The 20,971-nt window shown below is 32.8% G+C and overlaps 1 protein-coding gene across 1 annotated transcript in view; it reads right to left on the reverse strand.

The window, feature by feature from the left end:
• The window catches only part of LOC140447863 (uncharacterized), a 44,581-nt gene extending 24,855 nt beyond the window's left edge, over positions 1-19,726 (reverse strand). The window contains exons 1-2 of the mRNA XM_072540772.1: positions 18,872-19,726; positions 15,592-15,704 (exon numbers count right to left, since the gene is read on the reverse strand). Coding sequence (XP_072396873.1) covers positions 15,592-15,704; positions 18,872-19,649 — 891 coding nt within the window. The 5' untranslated portion in view covers positions 19,650-19,726. The remainder of the gene's footprint in view (positions 1-15,591; positions 15,705-18,871) is intronic.
• Positions 19,727-20,971: the final 1,245 nt, after the last annotated feature.

Genomic DNA, 20,971 nt, shown 5'->3' on the forward strand with positions numbered 1-20,971 from the left:
GTGAGTAGGACAACAGTACGAAGAGACGGATCTGCTTACTCGAAGCCCTTGATCAGGTCGATGTAGAATTACAACAGCTCGAGATGACCGCTGTGTCGTTTTTAGTGCTTTGAGAAACCTAACTGTCATGGTAGTTTCCCTTCAAAATCATCTGCAAGAAGTGAATAATGTAAACGTAAGTCAATGGACAGTTAGAAAGCGACTTTATGCTGCTAGTTTATCCTCTCGGACCAAGAGTAACTGGACCACCGCTTTCCCGTGAACACCAAATTACCAGATTGAATTTTGCACAAAAACACTTGTATTCGACAATACAGGATTAAAGCCGTGTATTGTTTTCCGATTAATCGAGATTCCGCCTTAAGACCTCATACAAACGTGTAAGAGTGTGGCAACGTCCAGGCGAGCGTGTTTCAACCATTTTTTTTCCGAGCGACTTCGCCTTTTAAGCTCGCACGGAGTTAGCCTTTATCGAGAATAGAACATTGATTGTGCGTAAGTACCTGATACACGTTCTAAAAGACCATGTTTTACTGTTAATGGATATTCTTGGAGACGACGCAACATTTATGCATGATAATGCCCGATCCCACATTGCTTGGATGGTGACTATCTTGACAAGATTCAATGCAACCTAAACCTAACCTGTGAATTGGTAAAGTTAAAAATTTAGTAAGAAATGTTAAGTTACTCTATAGGGAATTGATTGTTTGTCTGATGTATGTGATGTTAGGCTCTAGATTTAAGTTTTTGTATGTTATATTTTAGTCAATTTCAAAATAGTTACACTAAAGAACATTGGAAAAATTTGACAAAGTCATTTGATTGATCAAGTGATTTTACAAAGTCATTGTCAAAAACTAAATTCATCTATTTTAGGGAACTTTTAAATGTTGTTGAGTTGTAATAGTTTTGTAGTTACACTTTCATAGAATTACAGAAGGGTGTTGGTATTACAATTCTATATTGTATATTTTTATGAGTTAAGTGTTGGCACCACCTGACAGTGACACTAGTGTCAACGTCAAAAAGTACAACCTATAATCGGTTCACAATTGGTCGATAGCTCACTACAAGTTTAACCCTAATTAGAGAACGGAAATCAGAGAGGATAGGTAATACGATATAATAGTAAAAATCAACCTGAAACTCACGGTTTAAGATGTTTTCGACTAACCCACCTTGTATCTGAAGGAATATAATACCTTATAATTACGAGGGTATTTTGAATGGTTAGAGATGACCGACCAGTGTCGTAGAGTATATGATTGAAATATTTATTTGAACTAAATAAATATATTTTTTAAATTGTACTTATGTAAATTGTATTTTTTAATCAAACTTATTTATTTTATTCAAAAATAAAAAGTTTCTTGCCATTTGTAAAAGATACATTTATTTAATTAAGGGGAAAGGCGCCAAATTCCCAATGTATTTTAAATGTATCTATTATTTTCGAATCCGGGGAAAACTAATAAATATTTTTAAAAAATTTAAACGCAGAATGAAAGATTACTTTATTACTGAGGGCAGAAAGTCCCTGAAAACTTCTACAATGTTTATTTTAATATGTTATGTAACAGGGGTGAAAATAAAAGAGAAAACATAGTATAATTTTTAATTGAAAATATTGCATGCAAAAGAAACTTTTTATTTATTCTAATAAATATTTCATTCTGCCTTTAAATTTTTTAAAAATGCTTTTTAGTTTTCTCAGGATTTTAAAAAAAATTAATAAATTTAAAACACATTGAACATTTTGACAGGCGACATTTTGCGCCTTTCCCCTTTAATACCTTACTATTACAACTACTATTACTTACCTTATATAATTACGATTAGAAAACTATTCAAATTCAAAATAAATAGGATCAACTTCGGAATCCGAGTCGTCTTGAGGGTTAATAATTAGCGGTTGTGTCTCTACGGTCGCATCAATTATGTTATCAAGATCCCACATTTTTTGTTCTTCTTCTATTACATGTCTTACTGCATCTTTCCAGTTTTGTTCTGTAATATGTTGTAAAGACTCGTATAAAAATTCATGTACAGCTTGTATTTTATATGACGTATTTTTTCTAGCCACATAACTTTTCATTTGTGCCCAAATGAGTTCAATTGGATTTATTTCGCAGTGGTATGGTGAAAGTCTAAAGACTGTGATGTTTCGCCTTTCTGCCATTTTGTCAACTACGTATTTCTTGAACTTAGATTTGTGTTGCCGGGCAATTTTTAAAAGTTCTGCTTTTACCATTCCATCTTTGTTAGGCAGATACTTATTCCGCAGCCAGTCAAGAATATCCTGTTTCTTCCACGCAGTCGTTGGAAGTCTTTCTACTAGTCGTGAATGATAAGGTGCATTATCTAATACTATAATTGAATTTGGTGGTATGTGTTCAATCATCTGCTCAAAATACTCTTCGAAAACATCAGCTGTCATCTCCTCGTGATAGTCTTTTGTGCTTTTGGACTAAAATTCCAACAAACCATGCTTTACAAATCCTTTTTCACTGCCAATGTGAGAAATTATTAATCTACTGCCTTTACCAGAAGGTGGGGAGATACCAGTAGACCAACCTTCCATAAAGGCTTGCCTGGGGCTTAATATATTTTTATCTGTCCAAATTTTTTTTAAAGTATGACCTGAGTTTACCCACGTTTCATCCTGGTAGAAGATTGGCCTTCCTTCAGCCCAGAATTTTCGTAAGGATCTTAGATAATTTCTTCTCCAACATATTATCTCCTCCCGGTCAATCAAAAGTGATTTTCGGTCTGATTTCTCCAACTGGAAATTTAATTCTTTTAAAACTTGCCAAAATTTAGTTCGTCCGATATGAGGCAAATCCGGGTCGTCTCTAACTTTTTGTAAAATTTTGTTTAGGTTTGGTATTTCTTTTTTGAAAAAAAAATCCATGAATTTTCCTTCGAATACCATTTTTGGCAAATTCATCAAGCCCGGAATTTTCGTATGGATCTTAGATAATTTCTTCTCCAACATATTATCTCTTCCCGGTCAATCAAAAGTAATTTTCGGTCTGATTTCTCCCACCGGAAATTTAATTCTTTTAAAACTTGCCAAAATTTAGTTCGTCCGATATGAGGCAAATCCGGGTCGTCTCTAACTTTTTGTAAAATTTTGTTTAGGTTAGGTATTTCTTTTTTGAAAAAAAAAATCCATGAATTTTCCTTCGAATACCATTTTTGGCAAATTCATCAATTTCAATAGGCTTTTTGCCTCTCTTTAAGTGTTCGTTTGTGTTTGGGTTAGCTATACCGTGTTTTTTTCTTTCTGATAGGAACCTATATATATATAGTTGACTCTCCTACGCCAGTCATGTTGGCACAACTTTCGACTATGTTGCGAACAGTGTTTGTGGGATTCTTAGAAATCAGAGCATCGTGACATTCAGGACAATAGTGTTATCTCTTGTTGAATAGACAGACTTACTGACTGTACGCAACAGTACCGGTTGATGTATATGATGATACCAGTAAAACTTGATGATGTTGATGATAAAGCCATCACAAACAATTCAACAAAACGAGCACGAGCGAAAGGTACGTATATGTTCGTAGGTATATGGAATAAAAAATCACCCACGCACTGCATATAATTCGCAAAAGAAATATTCGAGACGCTAATTACTGCCGTAGACGCGGAACCACCGACGAGCCATAAATTACATGCGATCAAAAACGTACTAAACAAAAAAATTGTTTTCGTTCGTAATAACTTCACCCTTTCAAGTTAAGTTTCGAATATAAACTGAACAGATGAGGCACGTGGCCAAAGCCGGCATCTTTATACCCATTATATTATTAAAAATCTGGGGAATTCCATCCTAATTATCTTGCAACGAATGGATATGAATTCCAGGTTTTCTAGTAAAGTGATTAAACGCGAAGATTAGTATTAAAATATCCAAAGAGATAAGGTATTCTTATTTACAAAATTGTTAATGGTTAAATTCTTATTTTTATTAATATAATATAATAACCAACATTAACCGTGAAAGTTTTAATTGTTTTTTTGCTAAATATATTAGTATTAAAACATTATTAATATTATATATAACAGTATTAAAACATTATATTATTATTTAATGAATAAACACCTTAGGAACGCCTATGATTTACGACCGTTTTATGAGTTTGAGGCACAATTCGTGCTATCAACAATTTGTGAACGGAGAATAGAGAGATTGTATTCAGAAATTTGTGTTAAAATAAAAATTGTTTATTTTTGACAACGTATCGTTTAGTAATTCATCTATAAGCAGACTTCTTTTATCGTAACAATTGCTACTCTTAACTTAGTGCTCCTTAGAGAGTTTAGAGCTTAGATCTTAATGCCCATAAATATTTATTAAAAAAAAGTAACAACCCTACTTTATGTCTACAATACAGACGTTGAAAGAAAAGAACTATTTATTAAAACACTGTACTATTTATAATTCACACCCTTACAGTTGAACGTGCACTAAAACAATTATGTCTACTGCGCATCTCCTGTGCATCTCTGTGAATCACCGACCAAAAACAGTCGCCACCTATTGTTGGCACAGAAACAAGTTAATGTCTTTAATGCGACACGTTAACAACATATAATGGTATACCGACGCAGACGCGACGTTAAAAAACATTATAGCCGTACAAAGTGAGTTCATCGTAGAACGTCCACGGACGTCTTAAATTGGAAGTTTTACTTCACTTAGCAAAGACGTCTATAGAAGTTGCTCTCTCTATTTAAATATTTTGAAAGATTTTGAATTTCTTGTTCTTATTTATTATTTTGTTTTATTGTTTCTGTTTCCACCTGTCAGTTTTCTTGAATATAGTTTTTATGGTCTTCTTTCATTCTTTGTATAAGATAATGCCTGCAACTTCCTTTCCTGCATGTTGAACCAATAATATATTTGCTGATAATTATGTTGATAAAATATTTCGTTAAACTATTTAAAAGAGTTTCTAGTGTGGAAATCTAATTGGCTTATTAATATAGATATTAACTGTTTATTGCAATTTAACATAATCAAAGCATTTATCGAATAAGGAATCAAACCTTATCCGATTTCAATATTTGTTCCGACGACCTTGAATTTAATTACTGAAAAGTATATTACTTTCTCTCTACGCATTTTTTAATCTAAGCCAAATAAAAATAGTGCTACACGATTTGTAGGCCATTGTCAAATATTGGTACACAAACTGTTACTGCAAGAGATTGTTATAACTGTTGTAGAGCACGCACCTATTTACATATGCATATTTACATTTAAAAATAAAACGATCGGAAGTTAATTTTGTTTCTAATAAAAACAATAAATATTTATGGAATTTTTTAACAGAACAAGTTAGTTCAACAAAGATACCAATGACGATGAAGTTACCTATCGGTATGAAAGAACGAGTAAAATCAGTGCCTAATTTACAAAAAGTAAGGGATGTTATAAAAACAGCGTTTTACTTGTCTGCAAATCTTAGCAAATGTATAAAACCTATAAATGTTGATTACATTCCAGGGTTTTTACTGTTCTTTTGACACTCCGTCTTCTTCTTCTTCTTCTTTTGGCATCATAAACCTGGATGGGTCTTTGCCTATCTGGCTATGTCCTGCCATTCAGATCTCTCTTAAGCCCTTCTCCTCCATTGTCTTATATTCATGGTTTTCAGGTCGTCTTCCACATCACCCAACCATCTTTCACACCGACTTTCATTGTAACATATTCTTTGTCGTTTTGTGTCTTTTTGTCGCCGAATATGTCCCAGCCATGACAGTCTTTGACTTTTCACAAATCTTACAATGTCATACCCTTCATTCAGTTCATTAACCTCGTCAATTCTCCTAATTCTCCATGTGCAGTCTTCCTCTTGCACCGGGCCATATACTTTTCTCAGTATCTTTCTCTCGAATGTCCTGAGTTGGGCTTCCTCTTTTTTCGTCATTACCCAGGTTTCACAACCATATGTTACTACGGTTTTAATAAAAGTTCTGTAGATAGTGATTTTGGTTCTTTTGTCCAATAATTTCGATGCCATCTTTTTTAGCATAGTATGTATGATTTCGCTACTTACATAATTTCACACGTTCAATAGTATAGTTGTCTATTTCTATATTATTTTCATTCTCCGGTGTTATTTTGGTGGTTATGTACTTAGTTTTTGTTTTGTTTATTTTAAGCCGTCTTTTTTGTACTTCAGGACCAATTTCCTTGAACGATTCCATTAGTCGTGTCCTGCTTCTACTAATAATGGCGACATCCTCTGCATATGCAGTAATTTGTACTGTTTTGGTGTTTATATGGCCGGTTACATTTATTTTTCTGATGACTGCTTCAAGAACTAGGTTGAACAGCATGGTTGAAAGTCCGTCTCCCTGTCTCACCCAATGTTGATGTCAAACAGGGGAGTTCTTTTGACACAGGTTTTACACATTTATCTATCTTGGACTGCTTATATTGTATGCGACTCAAAATAAATCATAAGAAAATAAGGCCCAAGATAAATATAAGACTACTAAAAGAAAGTGACATCCAGAAAAAAGTAAAAACAGATATTAATAAGAATTTTACGAAAATAGTTGAAAACAATACTAGAGGCATATAAGAACAGTAGAACGAATTGAAGCTATCTATTACCACAATTTCGCATGAATATCTAAAATCAAAAAGAGAAAAGAAGCAACAATTTACGACAGATAAAATATTGCAGATGATGAAAGAACGAAGAAAATTACAAGGTAGAAATAACAACGAATACAAAGAGTTACATAAGACTATACTAAAGGAGATAAAAAGACCAAAAGAAGCATGGCTGACGAAGAACTGTACATACTACAACGCAAACATGACAATTTCCATATGCACAAAAAAATTAAAGAGGTACAGAACACCAGAAAACAACGCAATACAGGCATAAATGTAGACATTGAAGGCCAGATTTTGATTACCATTGAAGATAAATTACGAAGATGGAAAGAATATATGCAAGAATTATTCAAAGATGCAGCACGAAGTCCGACTGAAATAAACAGTTCCTACGGCCCAGAAGTAACAAACGAAAATTAACTATGGCCATTCAGCGCATTAAAGATGGGAAAAATTACTAGGACCTGATGAGGTGCATGGTGAAATTTTAAAGCTATTATTGCTATGAAGCTATTTTCTTCATTCTATTAAAATTTGTTTAATTTATTAATGTTTGTATTTGTTAAAACTTATTTTAACTTTTAATTGTGCCTTGTTTCCAATAAAATAGTATCTACTTTAAAGCAATTAGAGGCACACCAAATTACAGCTCTATTTAGCTTCTATACAGCTCTATACAGTTATTCAACAACATCTACGAGACTGGTTATTTACCAAAATACTGGCTACTATAAAATTCATTCCACTTCCTAAAAAAGCCAACACTAAAAAATGTGAAGAACATAGATTAATTAGTTTGATTTGAAGTTATTCGATTGTACAGGTATGGTGGAACTGCCTCTTGAATGATTTTATGGTAAAAACATAATGCATGAAGTTTCCGACGATTTTTCATATTTAGCCACTTGACTACGGTGAACACATGACCTATCTAAATCAAAACTAAATCAAACGCAAAAAAGAATTTTGCAATTTCTGTATTCTCCATGAATCAAATTCAGTGAGACACGCATTGTAAAGCACGTCATAATAATTTAATTTTGATAATACCAGAGCATTACATAATAATGACTTTGTGGCCCTACTTAATACATTACGGCTTAACGGCGTAAGCTCTTTGTAAACGAATACTTACATGATATGTAAACCTTTCTTCGTCGAACCAAATCCCTAGGCTTTTAATCTTTCTGCCAAAAATTAAATTTCCATTTCCCAAGATAATTCGATTGACATAATTCTCTAAAAATATTTTCCTGTGGAGATTCTTCCCAAAAATGATACCCTGAGTTTTTAATGTATTCAATTTTAAACAATGATTTTGAGAAAAAAATCTGCAGATAAAGAAGGTCATGATTTATTGCATTTACCGCTCGATCACACTCATTTGGATAAAATGACATATAGAGTGGGGTATCGTCTACGTAATAATGTTGTGAACAGGACAAAAACACAGAGGGAAAATTAGATGTGTATATAGAGAATAAAATTGGACCTAATATAGATCCTTGAGGCACACCAGTATTAAGATCTAGAAATGAAGAAATATTTTGATTAAGTTTTACTGCTTGACATCTATTAGAAAGATAGGATTTATTTAATCAACTGCTCTCGCTTCTAGACCAATATATTTTAAAATAGAGAATAACAAATTATGGTTAATTGTATCAAAAGCTTATGTGTAGTCTAGTCTAGAAGAATGAGAATTGATATTTTGTTTTGGTCATAGGCTGTAAAAATATCATCTGTAATATTTACTAAAGCAAAAAGACAGCTACATCTGGACCTAAAACCGGACTGCATCGTAGGGATTATGTTGTTATTTTTTAAATGCGTTTGTAACTGAATATCGATTACCTTTTTCAAAATTTTTCATAATGTAGGCAGTACACTTACTGGTCTTAATTCATTCATGCTTTCTGTAATTTTAGTCTTCGGTAAAGTAATAACATGTGCCCGTTTCCATTTAGTGGAAAAAATTGAATTTGTTAAGCAAAAGTTAATGATATGTCTGATATACGGTAGAAGAAAGCGAATACAGAGTGGTAGCTTTAATACGTTAATACCATCATCACTAATAGCTTTACTTTTAATATTATTAATAATATGTAAAATATTAATTTCAGATACTGTGTTAAAGGTAAGAGAAGAACTGAGGGAATAGTTAAAGTTATTTTGTCTGCTTTCATGTTTGGTATGACTTCAATAAAATGTTTATTTATCTCATTTGCATTCCACGCGTTTTAAATTTCGAAGTTATTTTTGGTTTTGCAATTATCTGCCAAATATTTTAAATTATTCCACATATATTTAAAGGATTGATCATGTATGTTTTTAAAATATGATTTTTTCTCCCTTATAGTCATGTCTGTTACTAAGTTACGCAATACTTTGTAGTCCTTCCATTGATTTATATTTTTAGTAATCTTGTAAGCATTAAGTGCTTTATCTCTATCTAAAAGGGTAAGTAAAAAATAGACACTATAAATGTAACTGTTTGTGTATTAAAAAAACTACTAGGACTATAAAATTGTACACAAATTTCTAAATTACAACTAATTATTTAAAATCACAATGAGACTACAAGTAATATACATTAAATTAAAACAATATTTAACATTTATGTTACTAAAACAGACTCTTAAAAATGTGCGTAATAACAATGTTAATGGTTTACCTTTGAATTGCAATTTCTTAACTGAAAATAAATTATAATAAGTGTATTTATTGGATTGCTTTTGTTTGAAAGTTTAAAAATAAAACTAAAACAGTGTTCTCTAGCTAGAACAAACTCTCTAGAAAGAACAAAAGGTATAAAATGTATCATTGATTACTACTTAATCATGACAACATTCACAAACAAAAACTATTTACTTTATTATGAAAATGGGAGCAGAAGATAACAAAATTGAATATAAATGTGAAACCTCCATGTTGCTTAACGTCTATTTTGAGCTCTTATTCCAAAAATCCCTTGAAAAAATTAATAAAAACGTTAAAGTGAAAAGTTCTAAAATATCTAGTATTATACATACCGAAGACATCACACTACTAGCAAATAAGATTCGGTTTACAGCGAAAGTATTGTAATTTAAAGAAAACAGAATCTACCTTTATCATTCATAGTTTACCCTTGACAGGAAGTTAATATAGAACTCTCACTTAGATAGTAGAGCTAAAAGAGCTTTTACTGCCTATGAGCAGTGTCGACGAACGGTGAGATGCTCCTGGGGCCTTTCGACCAAGGTGATTGCCTGCATCTACACTGCTGTAATTAGGCTAATGCTGACTTACGGAGCTATTGTTTGGGTACCAAGAGTGCTACAGGTAACAGCGATCAACAAACTAAATTATATTCAGTGGATGGCTTGCCTAAATATAATAGTTGAGGTGGCATGAAAATAACAACTGCTGCAATGGAGTAGCTCATTTGCATCATGCCTCTAGACATATATATCAAAGCATCACCCATCTAGATATATATGTCAAAGAGGTGGCGCTGGTGACAATGATGCGACTGCGCTCAGAGGGTACAAATTTTAATATTGGAATGAGATAATTGAGAACTCGTTTCCGGCTGCTACAGGCAGGCTGCGACTTAATTAAACCTGTTTTTGAAAAACCCTATAAAATCGAAACAGATCAGTATAGAGAATCAAACGTAGCAAATTCTTATTGAATATACACCGATGGCTTCAAAATGGAAGAAGGTTTAGGATGTAGGATATACTCTAGATCAATGGACCTAAGAATAATGTGAAGTATGGGCAAAAATGCCAGCGTAGTTTAGACAGAACTTGCTGGTATCGCCATAGTCGCAAAAGGGATAACCTAAAAAGGTGTAGCTGGAATAATCTGCACAGAAAGCACACAAACACTAATAACCTTGAATAGACCACGTGTCACATCTGGGTTAGTGATGGAGTGTCACGAGTAACTAACTCAAGCTTTGCATGGTAAAAAAATAATCCTAAGGTGGGTTAAAGGACACAATAGGAATAAGGGCAACCGCATTGCTGACCAATCAGCTAAGAAGGCGGCAGGCACTTAGGACCTGGGGATCTTTTTGGTTAGTGAACTACAACAATTGTAGAAATTGTCAAATGTCACTACCATACACAAACCATGAAAAAATAGAAAGAAGGGCAAGGCTGGAGACTTGCCAAGGTAACACTAAATAACCTTAAAAAGTCAGCATTAAAGAGGTACTTAAGAACAACCAGAATCTTTGTTTCAATTAAAGCACTTGCTGACAGCATCACCAGTGTTAACATTTTTTGACCCATCTAAATAAATAGAAATTAAAGCTATTGGCCATCAAGTAGAATTTGCATCGAGGAGTTTAAGTACAAATGAACAAAATATGCTCAAATTGAGAAAGAAATGTTAGAGATAATGTTTGCATTTTAAAAATTCTATTATTTTGTTTATGATTATAATCAAAACAACTAGAATCAGTGTATTTTTAGAAAAATAGAGAAACCTACAGAGAGTACAGAAAAAATTAGTACTTTACGGAGCAGAAAAGCGGAAACGCGATAAAACTATAACTAAAAAGCTACAAACTTTTGTAAATAAATCTTCAAGAAAGATCATTAAATTATACTGAATTAAACAGTTGAATTTATACAGAGCTATAAAAAATAAAAAAGCAAACTAACATATCTACTATAATAAAGGAAAATCTGAAAATAGGTTGGCCAATATACCTTGAGAAAAAAACAAAACAACACAGCGAGACAAGCACTTGAATGAAAACATAAGGGGAAAAGAAAGAGTGGAAACATAGACAACAGCTGGAAAATAGAACCAAAACCAAATAAAAAATACAAAAAAATTAAACTAAGGTAGGGTGAAGGCACCCTACTGTAGACCGTGTCGGTCTCAGCTTGTGTAGAGGAGGGACGCTGAATTGAGTAGGGGTCCTTCAGTACTTTGTGCAAGACAGACTGGGCGGGGAAGTCCTCAACTCCGACACGGCGCGTCCCAATGGCTGATAGGGAATATCCTGTAGATATGCAGGACAGGTATGAATAAGGATTCACCAAATAAGTACCCGTGGATAAACTGAGGACATAACACAGGTCAGCAGCTGTGTCATTAGTGGACCGTGGCTGAGGAATACAATTTTTGATAGTTGCGATACCACAAAGTCACAGGCGAAAATCAAATACTGATTTAACCAGCTGTGATATTGCGAACACCCACCAACTCGTCTGGCAAGCGTAGTGTTTTAATGCCAATACACCCCTTAAAACACAACATGTTAAACTTAACAAAATAGGACGATATCTCAGGTGGGTAGAGCTAGCAGCTTAGAATCCCACACCGCAAAACCGGTCAGCCTCACGGATTCTGGGGAAGGCACAAGCTCAACAAAACGCGCCAAAATAGATACGAACAAACAAAAACAGGTACTACTAGCCACATACAACATCCAATCGATGGCTAAAATGAAAAGGCCTGCGAATTAGAAGAAGAACTATCCAAGATAAAGTGGGATATTGTAGGACTGTCAGAAGTGAAAAGAAGAGGCAAACAATGCATGCAACTAAACTCTGGAAATCGTCTATACTATACAGGGAAAATAAACGAAACATATGGTGGAGTGGGATTTCTTGTCAAAAAGTATCTTACACCATACATTTCTACATATAAAAGCATTTCTGATAGAGTAGATAATATTATAATAGATAATAAAACCAAAATCAAGGTTATGCAAGTGTATGCTCCCACAACAACAGATCAGGAAGAGGTAGTTGAAATGTTTTACGAAGATTTGATAACAGCATTAGAAGAAAATGATACAAAGTATACCATCATTATGAAAGATTTCAACGCAAAATTATGTAAAAAAGAAGAAAGTACCGAAACTAAAATAGTAATGGATGGTTATGGCACACGAAACGAAAGAGGAGAAAAACCGAAAATGGACGTGAATATCTCCCGATAAAAAGACGAAAAACGAGATCAATTACTTTTTGTGTGGGAACATAGACATTTCTGAAGATAGAACTGCTCTCAATCGATTCACAAGAGAGATAAGTACAGAGAAGTCTTAAGAAAAGAATTTGTAGAACATTATCAATAAGAATATTTCGACATAAACACAATTAATAAAGAAATGCAACGAAAGCTCTTGAAAGCAGGACTGACTGTTACAAAGAAAACGAAAAATAGAGAAGACAGAATAAGTGCGCACATTTCTAAGCGAAGAAAAGCGATAGACAGCTGGTTTTAAAGAATTGAATAAACAAATAAAAAAGAGAGTAAAGGAAGATTTAAAGATCTACAATAAAAACAAGGAAGAAAAAATAATAGAAAAGAACCGAGGCCTGAAATGCTTAAGATCAAACTTAGAAAAGCATATAATAATCTCATTGAAGGATAAAGATGGAAAAGAAATAAGAGAAAAGAACGAAATCCTAAAAGTTACTCAAACATTTTACCGCGATTTATATTCCCCAAATAAGAACGCAAATAACACTGCAAAGGAAGATCTTAAGAGAAAGATAACGAATGTCAACTCAGAAATACTCCCTAACATAGAATCCTTTGAAATAAAACAAGCTATTGCACAACTAAAAAACAATAAGGCTTCGGGCCCAGATGGTATACTTGTAGAAATGTAGAAAAGGAGGGAGTGAAAATTGTTTTCAATGAATGTCTTCACAGAGGAGAACTCCCAGATGATTGGAATGAAAGTTTGACAATACTTCTCTTCAGAAAAGGAGGCAGAAGAGATCTGAAAAACTATAGGCCAATCTCCCTACTGTCCCAAATGTACAAATTGTTTATGAGAGTAATAACTAACAAGTTAACGTCGAATCTCGATAGCTGTCAACTGGTAGAGCAGGCAGGATTCCGAAAAAGGTTACAGTACAGTAGATCATCTTCTTACAGTCAGAACACTAATAGATATCCAATTAATATCAATTGAACTTATATATTGGTTTCGTTGATTATGAAAAGGTATTCGATTTCATAGAACTTTGGGCAATATAGAGAGCTATGAACAACTGCAGGATAGACTCCCGATACAGAATGCTCATACATAATATTTACAAGAAAGCTACAATGAAAATACAAATAGATGCGAGAGCCAAAGCTATACCAATCAACAGAGGAGTTCACCAGGGAGATGTTATCTCACCAAAGCTATTCACACTTAAACTTGAAGAGGTGTTCAAAGATATTAACTGGGCAGATAAAGGAATAAATGTTAATGGAAGAAAACTGTACAATAATGAAGTCCATGGTTAAGAAAGAGAACCAGAGGAAGACCACAAATTAGATGGGCTGATGACATTAAGAAAATCGGAGGACACAACTGGAAGCAAGTGGCGCAAAATCGATTGATTTGGGTGAGGCCTATGTCCAAAGTTGGATTACTTAAGGCTGAAGAGATAGGGTGAAGCCATAAACACAGCAAAAAATAAAAGGGGATGGAAGAATCAGAGTTTATCCAGAGAATAAACAAAAAAGAAGATGCCCTGGCCCGGTCAGCCAGCCATCTTACACTTTTAGTCAAGAAACGCACAAGCACACAATACTCTACAAGGACGAATGGCACTAGAGAAAGAGAAAGAGAAAGAGAAATAGAGAAAAAGAGAGAGAGGGAGGGGACAAGACAGGAGTTGTCAGTAATTCAAAAACAGGATATGCAGACATTAACAAAATTTATCAAGTGAGAATCCAGACTCCATTAGCAGAGCAGGTAATGGAGTTCAAGAGGATTGACAAGAGACGAAAAGGAAGAACGAGGAAAAATGAATAGAGTAGATCATAAATACAGAAAGAGATTTTTTTTGTTTTAACAAGGCAAAGATATAATTTTAATTAAAATAAAATAAAAAAAAACAGATTTTTTAACTGCTATAATATGGATAGTCAGTCGCATCATGGAAATCTATTTCATCTGTAACATTTACAAAAAGTTCTAAAACGCTGCATTTGGGGAAATTATATAAGAAGAAGATGGTATTCCACCCAATCAATTGCACATTCCTTAAATCATGGAAAATATGGAAGACTACTTTATAGTCTTCCAGTTTATAGAAGATACAAAAGTCTTAACGGAAAATCCAGATTTTCCATTGGACGATTTAGGAATTTACTGTTAAAAAAAAACAAAAATTATTCTACTGCAGTTTAAGAATTTTTGTTTATCTGTGCAAAATATTGATTCAAAATTCCTGAAACACTGCCAGACATACAATTTTTACAAAAAGAAAAAATAGCGGTTTAGCAGTTGAAAAAATATAGATTATATTACATTAATACATTAAAATTAAGATAAAAAAGTATACCTATAAAATGGTTTTAAAATTTGATATTGTTGGTAACTACACACGGCTAAAAATCTAAATACAAAAAAGTTTTAAATAATGCAAGTTAAATATACATACAAAAAATCATTACTATACCACATATAATCAGAACAACAAAATATTTCTTGTACAATTGGATATTCTGGCACTTTATTGTTTAAAATGACACATCTAGGCTTAAGACCTGGGGCCAGAGATTGTCTCAAAACTTTAATTTTCCAATATTTTGTATTCTGTTTCACATATGACGAAAATCTTACTGTTAAAATATAGGGTAAGACAAACGCATACATGTCTAAAATTCCTGCCTTATCTCGCAAGAAACTAAGATTGAAATAATTGGAAATTGAGATACCTCTCTTGTGCTTTCGCATCATGTGAGCTTGGAGTTGTAGTAGGTTGTCCCTGTATTTACAGTTTTCGACAGGACAACGCAGAAACTGATCAAAGTGAACAAACCTCATATTTGTACCTAAAACGTCTAAGGTTGTAGTAGTGTAATGTAAAGTTTTGTTAATTTTAGAGCAAACATCGCAAATACCAAAGTAAGTGTTGTTAATCATTATTAATAAATTCATATCAGTAATTCGAAAACAATTGAAACAGGTAATATATACTTTTAATTTAGTACCACTTGCCACTTTCTTTATGATGTATGTAGAATCAACACTGAGGGATAGATCTGTATCTATGTCATCTAACAAAACTAGTTTGTTTGGCCAATTGATCCCTAAAAATATAAAATAATATTCTATAAATTATGTTAAATTTTAAAAGTTTACTTATATTAAAATTTGTTAACATTTATTTACATGTAAACCACGAAAACGATATAAAAACGGTAACAATAAGTTTACGAGTTATTTATAAAACAAAGTTTAATTGGAAATTGAAGAAAATCACGAACAAAATGAACAAGGTTTCTTAATATACAAGATCATACAAGGTGGATAGGAATGATTTCGGATTGGAGCCCAATAGGAAGGAGGAAGAGAAGTACACCCCGAAGATCATGGAGGGATGAAGTAGACGAGGCCATGGAAAGACGAGACCTCAGAGATGGAGAATGGCAGAACAGAAAGGACTAGAGACGTTGGCTGAAAGATGGAAGGCGGCGACAGCTGTAAAAATCCTTATATAGATAGATAGAGATAGTGACAATGAGGAGCGTGAAAATATTACCAAACAATGTCAAGGAAACTGTCATTTCTGCCACATTCTCAAATTATTTAAATAATGGTACCCCTTTGTCTGAAGACTACGATATTAAAGAAAGAAATCTCATAATTGGGTGAAAAGAAATCTGAGAAGATCAAAAAATGATAAAAAATTTACTGGTTCTGAAAATTTACCTTTTTCGATTTTACAATTAGAAACTCCGGTCTAATTTTTTAAGTTTTTTTTCCTGATAGTCTTATAGATGATATCACAGACCAATCAAATTTATACTCAGTGCAACAACGTTCAGATAAACCAGCTAATATAAAAAAATATAAAATGGAACAATTTATAGGAATTACTATTTATATGTCGATAATTCAACTTCCATCAACAAGACACTATTGAAATGCCAATATTGGCCACTGAACAGTTAGCGATGTGATGAACTATAACAGATTCGAAGAAATAAAACGTTTCTTGCATTTCAATAACAATGATGACATGATTGAAATGATCAACGTGGACATGACAGATTATTCAAAATTAGACCTGTTCTGAGCGAAATCAAAGAACGACTACTCATGGTTCTGCAAGAATAATTTCTAGCTGTAGAGAACAGATTATACCAACAAAAGCGCGAAGTCAGCTAAAGCAGTATAACCCAAAAAAAACCAAATAAGTGGTGCTTCAAAAACTTTGTGCTGAGTGGTATTTCGGGATTCAGCTATGACTTAAATTTGTTTGCTGGTTCCCAGAGTAATATTTTACCTCTAGGAGTACCAAATCTTAGTATGAGTAGCAAGGTGGTTGTCAAATTAGCAGATTCGACACCAAAACATCAACATTACAAGTTGTTTTTTGACAATTGGTTCACCAGCATACCTCTTATGATATATCTGACCAAAGAAGGCATTTTATCTTTGGGAACTAAGTCTAAGACTTAATCGTATTCCTGGAGTTGTGGTGCCAGCTGAGAAAAAATGAAGAAGCGCGGCAGAGGTCATATGGTAGAGAAAATAACCAATATAGACAATGTGGATCTCAGTGTAGTGTCCTGGTTTGATAAAAAAATCGTTACTACAATGTCGACATATGCTGGAAGTGAACCAAAGGGAGAAAAAAGAAGATTTTTCAAACAAGAAAGTATACATAAAATGATACCTTGTCTTAACAGTGTCCTAATCTACAACAACTACATGGGAGGTGTAGATCTCCTTGATTCCATGTTAGGATTTTATCGTATAAAAATCAGGTCGAAAAAACATTATTTACGAATATTTTTTCATTTTATTGACATGACAGCCGTGAACTGTTGGTTATTAGCCAAAAGAGCGAAGAAATTTGATTTACCCCGTTTGGGTACCAAACTAGCAATAGCCGATACTCTATGCAAAGTCGGAAAACTAATTAAACAGAACAAAGTAGGAAAACCGTCAAGTAGTAGAACTTAGCAGATGCACGAGAACAAACGAAAAAAGAGACCCACTAAAGAAATACCCCTAGAAGACATCCGTAAAGATGGGCTTGATCATTTCCCCTATTGGGGCGAGAGCACTAGGTCAAGATGCAAATTTCCAGGCTGTACAGGGAAAACATATATTATAGTGTGCAGAAATGCATAATACCGTTGTGTATTAATAAAGAAAGAAACTGTTATTTGCAGTTTCATACCGTATAGTGTATACTGTAGCTTCAAAATAGTTTGACTTTAATATTACATTGTTGCATGATGTTCCATATTTGGCACCAAAATTTTTTTTTGTCTATAAAGTTTCCCACGTAGGTTTTCCAAAATTCTTATCTGAGAATTTATTTTTAACAAAAAACAAAAATTCATGCGGTAAAGGGTTAATACGGGACGATCTTTTATGGAACGTATTGATAAATGCATTGAAGAAAGTGGTGGACATAACGAACAGTTACTTTTACAAAAAGTTTAATGTTATTCAGTTTAACTATTTATTTATTTTGCATGTAAATAAAACGTACTTTATTTTGACTTAAACTTAATATAAAACGTAAATTCTATAACATTTTATTAATTATTCTACTGATGTACGTAAAAGAATAGTACTACTTTTCTTTTAATATATAAGAATCTATAAACTTTAGTTAAAAGTAATTTTTTACCAAAATTCAGAGTATTGATGTTTTTGTCTATTTTTCCTTCGTTGTCTGGAGTAATTGCGAAAAATCAGCGTTATGCAGTTGATTTGTAAAATGTGATTATCTCGAAAACTGTTGAGTTTTGAAGTTGTTAATAGGTATATCTTTTTTTTGTTAAAATAATGTATATTTAATATTTTTTAACAAAAATAGCGCTAACTTAAAGAACGACAAAGTTAAGCTAAAACGTATGCTACTTACGTGGCATAAGTGGCGCCCTCTATCAGCTACATTATGCATCAACTTATAATTCCCACTATTCAAAAACCCCCGGTTATAAAATTTTATACATAAATATCTATAAATATAAAAGTTATAGAGAAAAATAATGTACCAGTATCTCTCTTAATATTACTTAACATGTAGAGCAAGTTGGCTTAAATCGTAATATTTTTAAGTTTAGAAATTACTGTTTCTTTTTGTACAATTACTTAAGGAATATCCTGTACATACACACATACACACACATACACACACACACACATATATATATATATATATATATATATATATATATATATATATATATATGCATATAGTAAAACTACGTATATAATAGATCAATCTTACCTTGTCTCCAGCATTGTTCTGCGAAATACTCAAATCGTCTAATTGTTTTATGTTCTTCTTGATCTTCGATAGAAGGGTATTGATAGAAACAAGGTAATCGAGAAATATCAATTTCCATATTGATCCACGTTTTTCCAAGTATTTCCAAACCCTTTTCTTTTAGAATAAAATTTTGAATCTGTTCAAAACTGTAAGCTTTGCATTTCCTTATTGGTGTTTGAATTTGACCTATTTCTGATTGTATAGAATATTGTTGTTGAATATACTCAGCAATATTATCGTCTCCGACTAAATAGGTTTGAACGAACAAATGACTGTCATTTTCAATTTTGCTGCACACAAAAAACACAAAATCGTTTTTTCTATAAAGCATTATTATAGGAGTCATACTGGATATCTCAAAAACATTTTCTTTAAGTACACAATCAGGATGAAACCGATTAAAATGTCTTATAAGTTCAAATGTAAAAAGTGGTTCATTCGTGCCGTGGCATAATGGACAATTGTACGACTTACTGATGCATTTTTCTTCGTGTAATGGTACTTGTGTTGTTAGGAGAAATTTTCTGCAACCGTCAAATCTATTAACACATTTAAAAATACCTTGATTAGCCAATATTCCAAAGGTCGAGATTGTTCCTTTATCGTCCCATCTTGCGCATCTTCCACATTTTGCTACTTGATTCTCGTATAGTTTCACAGGTTTCACTGATAAAAATTTATTACACTCATTGCATGCGTATTTTTCCAAAAAATCATCTGGAAAACTAAAAGCCATGATAATAAAATATTGATTTAAAATATTTTTAAATAGTAATGATTTATTACGTGTTTTTTGATGACAGAAACAGACAAAACTATGGGAGTAAGGATAATATATTGGTAATTAGTGTTTTTAGTACAGTTAATAAACAAATTACATCAATATGATGGAAAATTAAAATAGTAGTGCCTTACATTAGCAATTTTTTCTGTAAAAATAATGATTCTTTTATAATTATTGAAATTCTAATTTATATTTTGTATTCTAACTGGAAATTGTGATAAAAACTTAAAACTACGGAAAATAATGCGAAGACAAAATAGTCTATGCTTCGTATACTAACGCAGTTAGCATGGTCTCATTCTTCTTGATGTGTGATCAGTGACGAATGTTGGCGATCTTCATGCAGAAGCGCGGAAAAGCTGCACAGATGTTGTGTTGAACCACATTCTGAGGTTCTTTAACCAGGATGTTCTTCTTCTTCCTGAACACCGCTTTTTAAATATTTTCCTTGCAGGATGGCCAGAAAAGAGTAGGGGAATGAATACTAAAGGAAGAAATTACTAAGTACTAATGGGATAAAAGTAAAATTTCTTCGAAAAATTAAGTAAGGATAAAGAATAATAAAGTAAGGAGTGAAATGGGCTGCCAGCTAAGTAATAATTACAGTTATTAGAGTAAGGAGAGAATATTGGTATGATGGAGAATGTACAGCAATAGTTCATATAAATGTCGCATTGATGCTATTGCATTGAAGCGTTCTAAGGCAAAATGGTCTAAGTTTGACTTAGACCATTCTGCCAGATATTCTGTCACTAGTTATAAATGTCACATCTTTTTGTGGTAAAATGAGTTCTAGCAAATCAGTAAAAGAACCATTTAGTGGTACTGATAGCGAGTACGAGCTATACAATGACGACGATTCAACAAAATTTAATTCTGATAGCGGTAAGTTTAAATTTTTTTGGTCCCTTTCATAACCTCAAATGCGTGAATAGCAATATTTTATTTGCACATTTGTTTTAGCTGACAAAAGTCCGAAGTTGGTTTTTTGATCAATTACCAAGCATGTCTACAGAAAGCGAAATAGAGAGCCCAGTACACACATTAAGAATGTTCGAAACCAACAAAGAAACTGTGGAGAACAATATGTTGCTACATCTTATAAGTTGATAAAGGCGAAAGAGTTTCATAACAGGGAGTGTACATTAGGGTGTCCCGAAAAATCGCTTTTTGTTTTTGTTTAATACAAGACCTCTTGAAATTGGGGTAATTGCTCGTAAATTATCACAATAATTTAAAAAAAATTATAACAATATATTTTTAGGGTTCTACCG

Source organism: Diabrotica undecimpunctata, chromosome 8 (genome assembly GCF_040954645.1).
Source record: "Diabrotica undecimpunctata isolate CICGRU chromosome 8, icDiaUnde3, whole genome shotgun sequence".
Classification (NCBI taxonomy): Eukaryota; Metazoa; Arthropoda; class Insecta; order Coleoptera; family Chrysomelidae; genus Diabrotica; species Diabrotica undecimpunctata.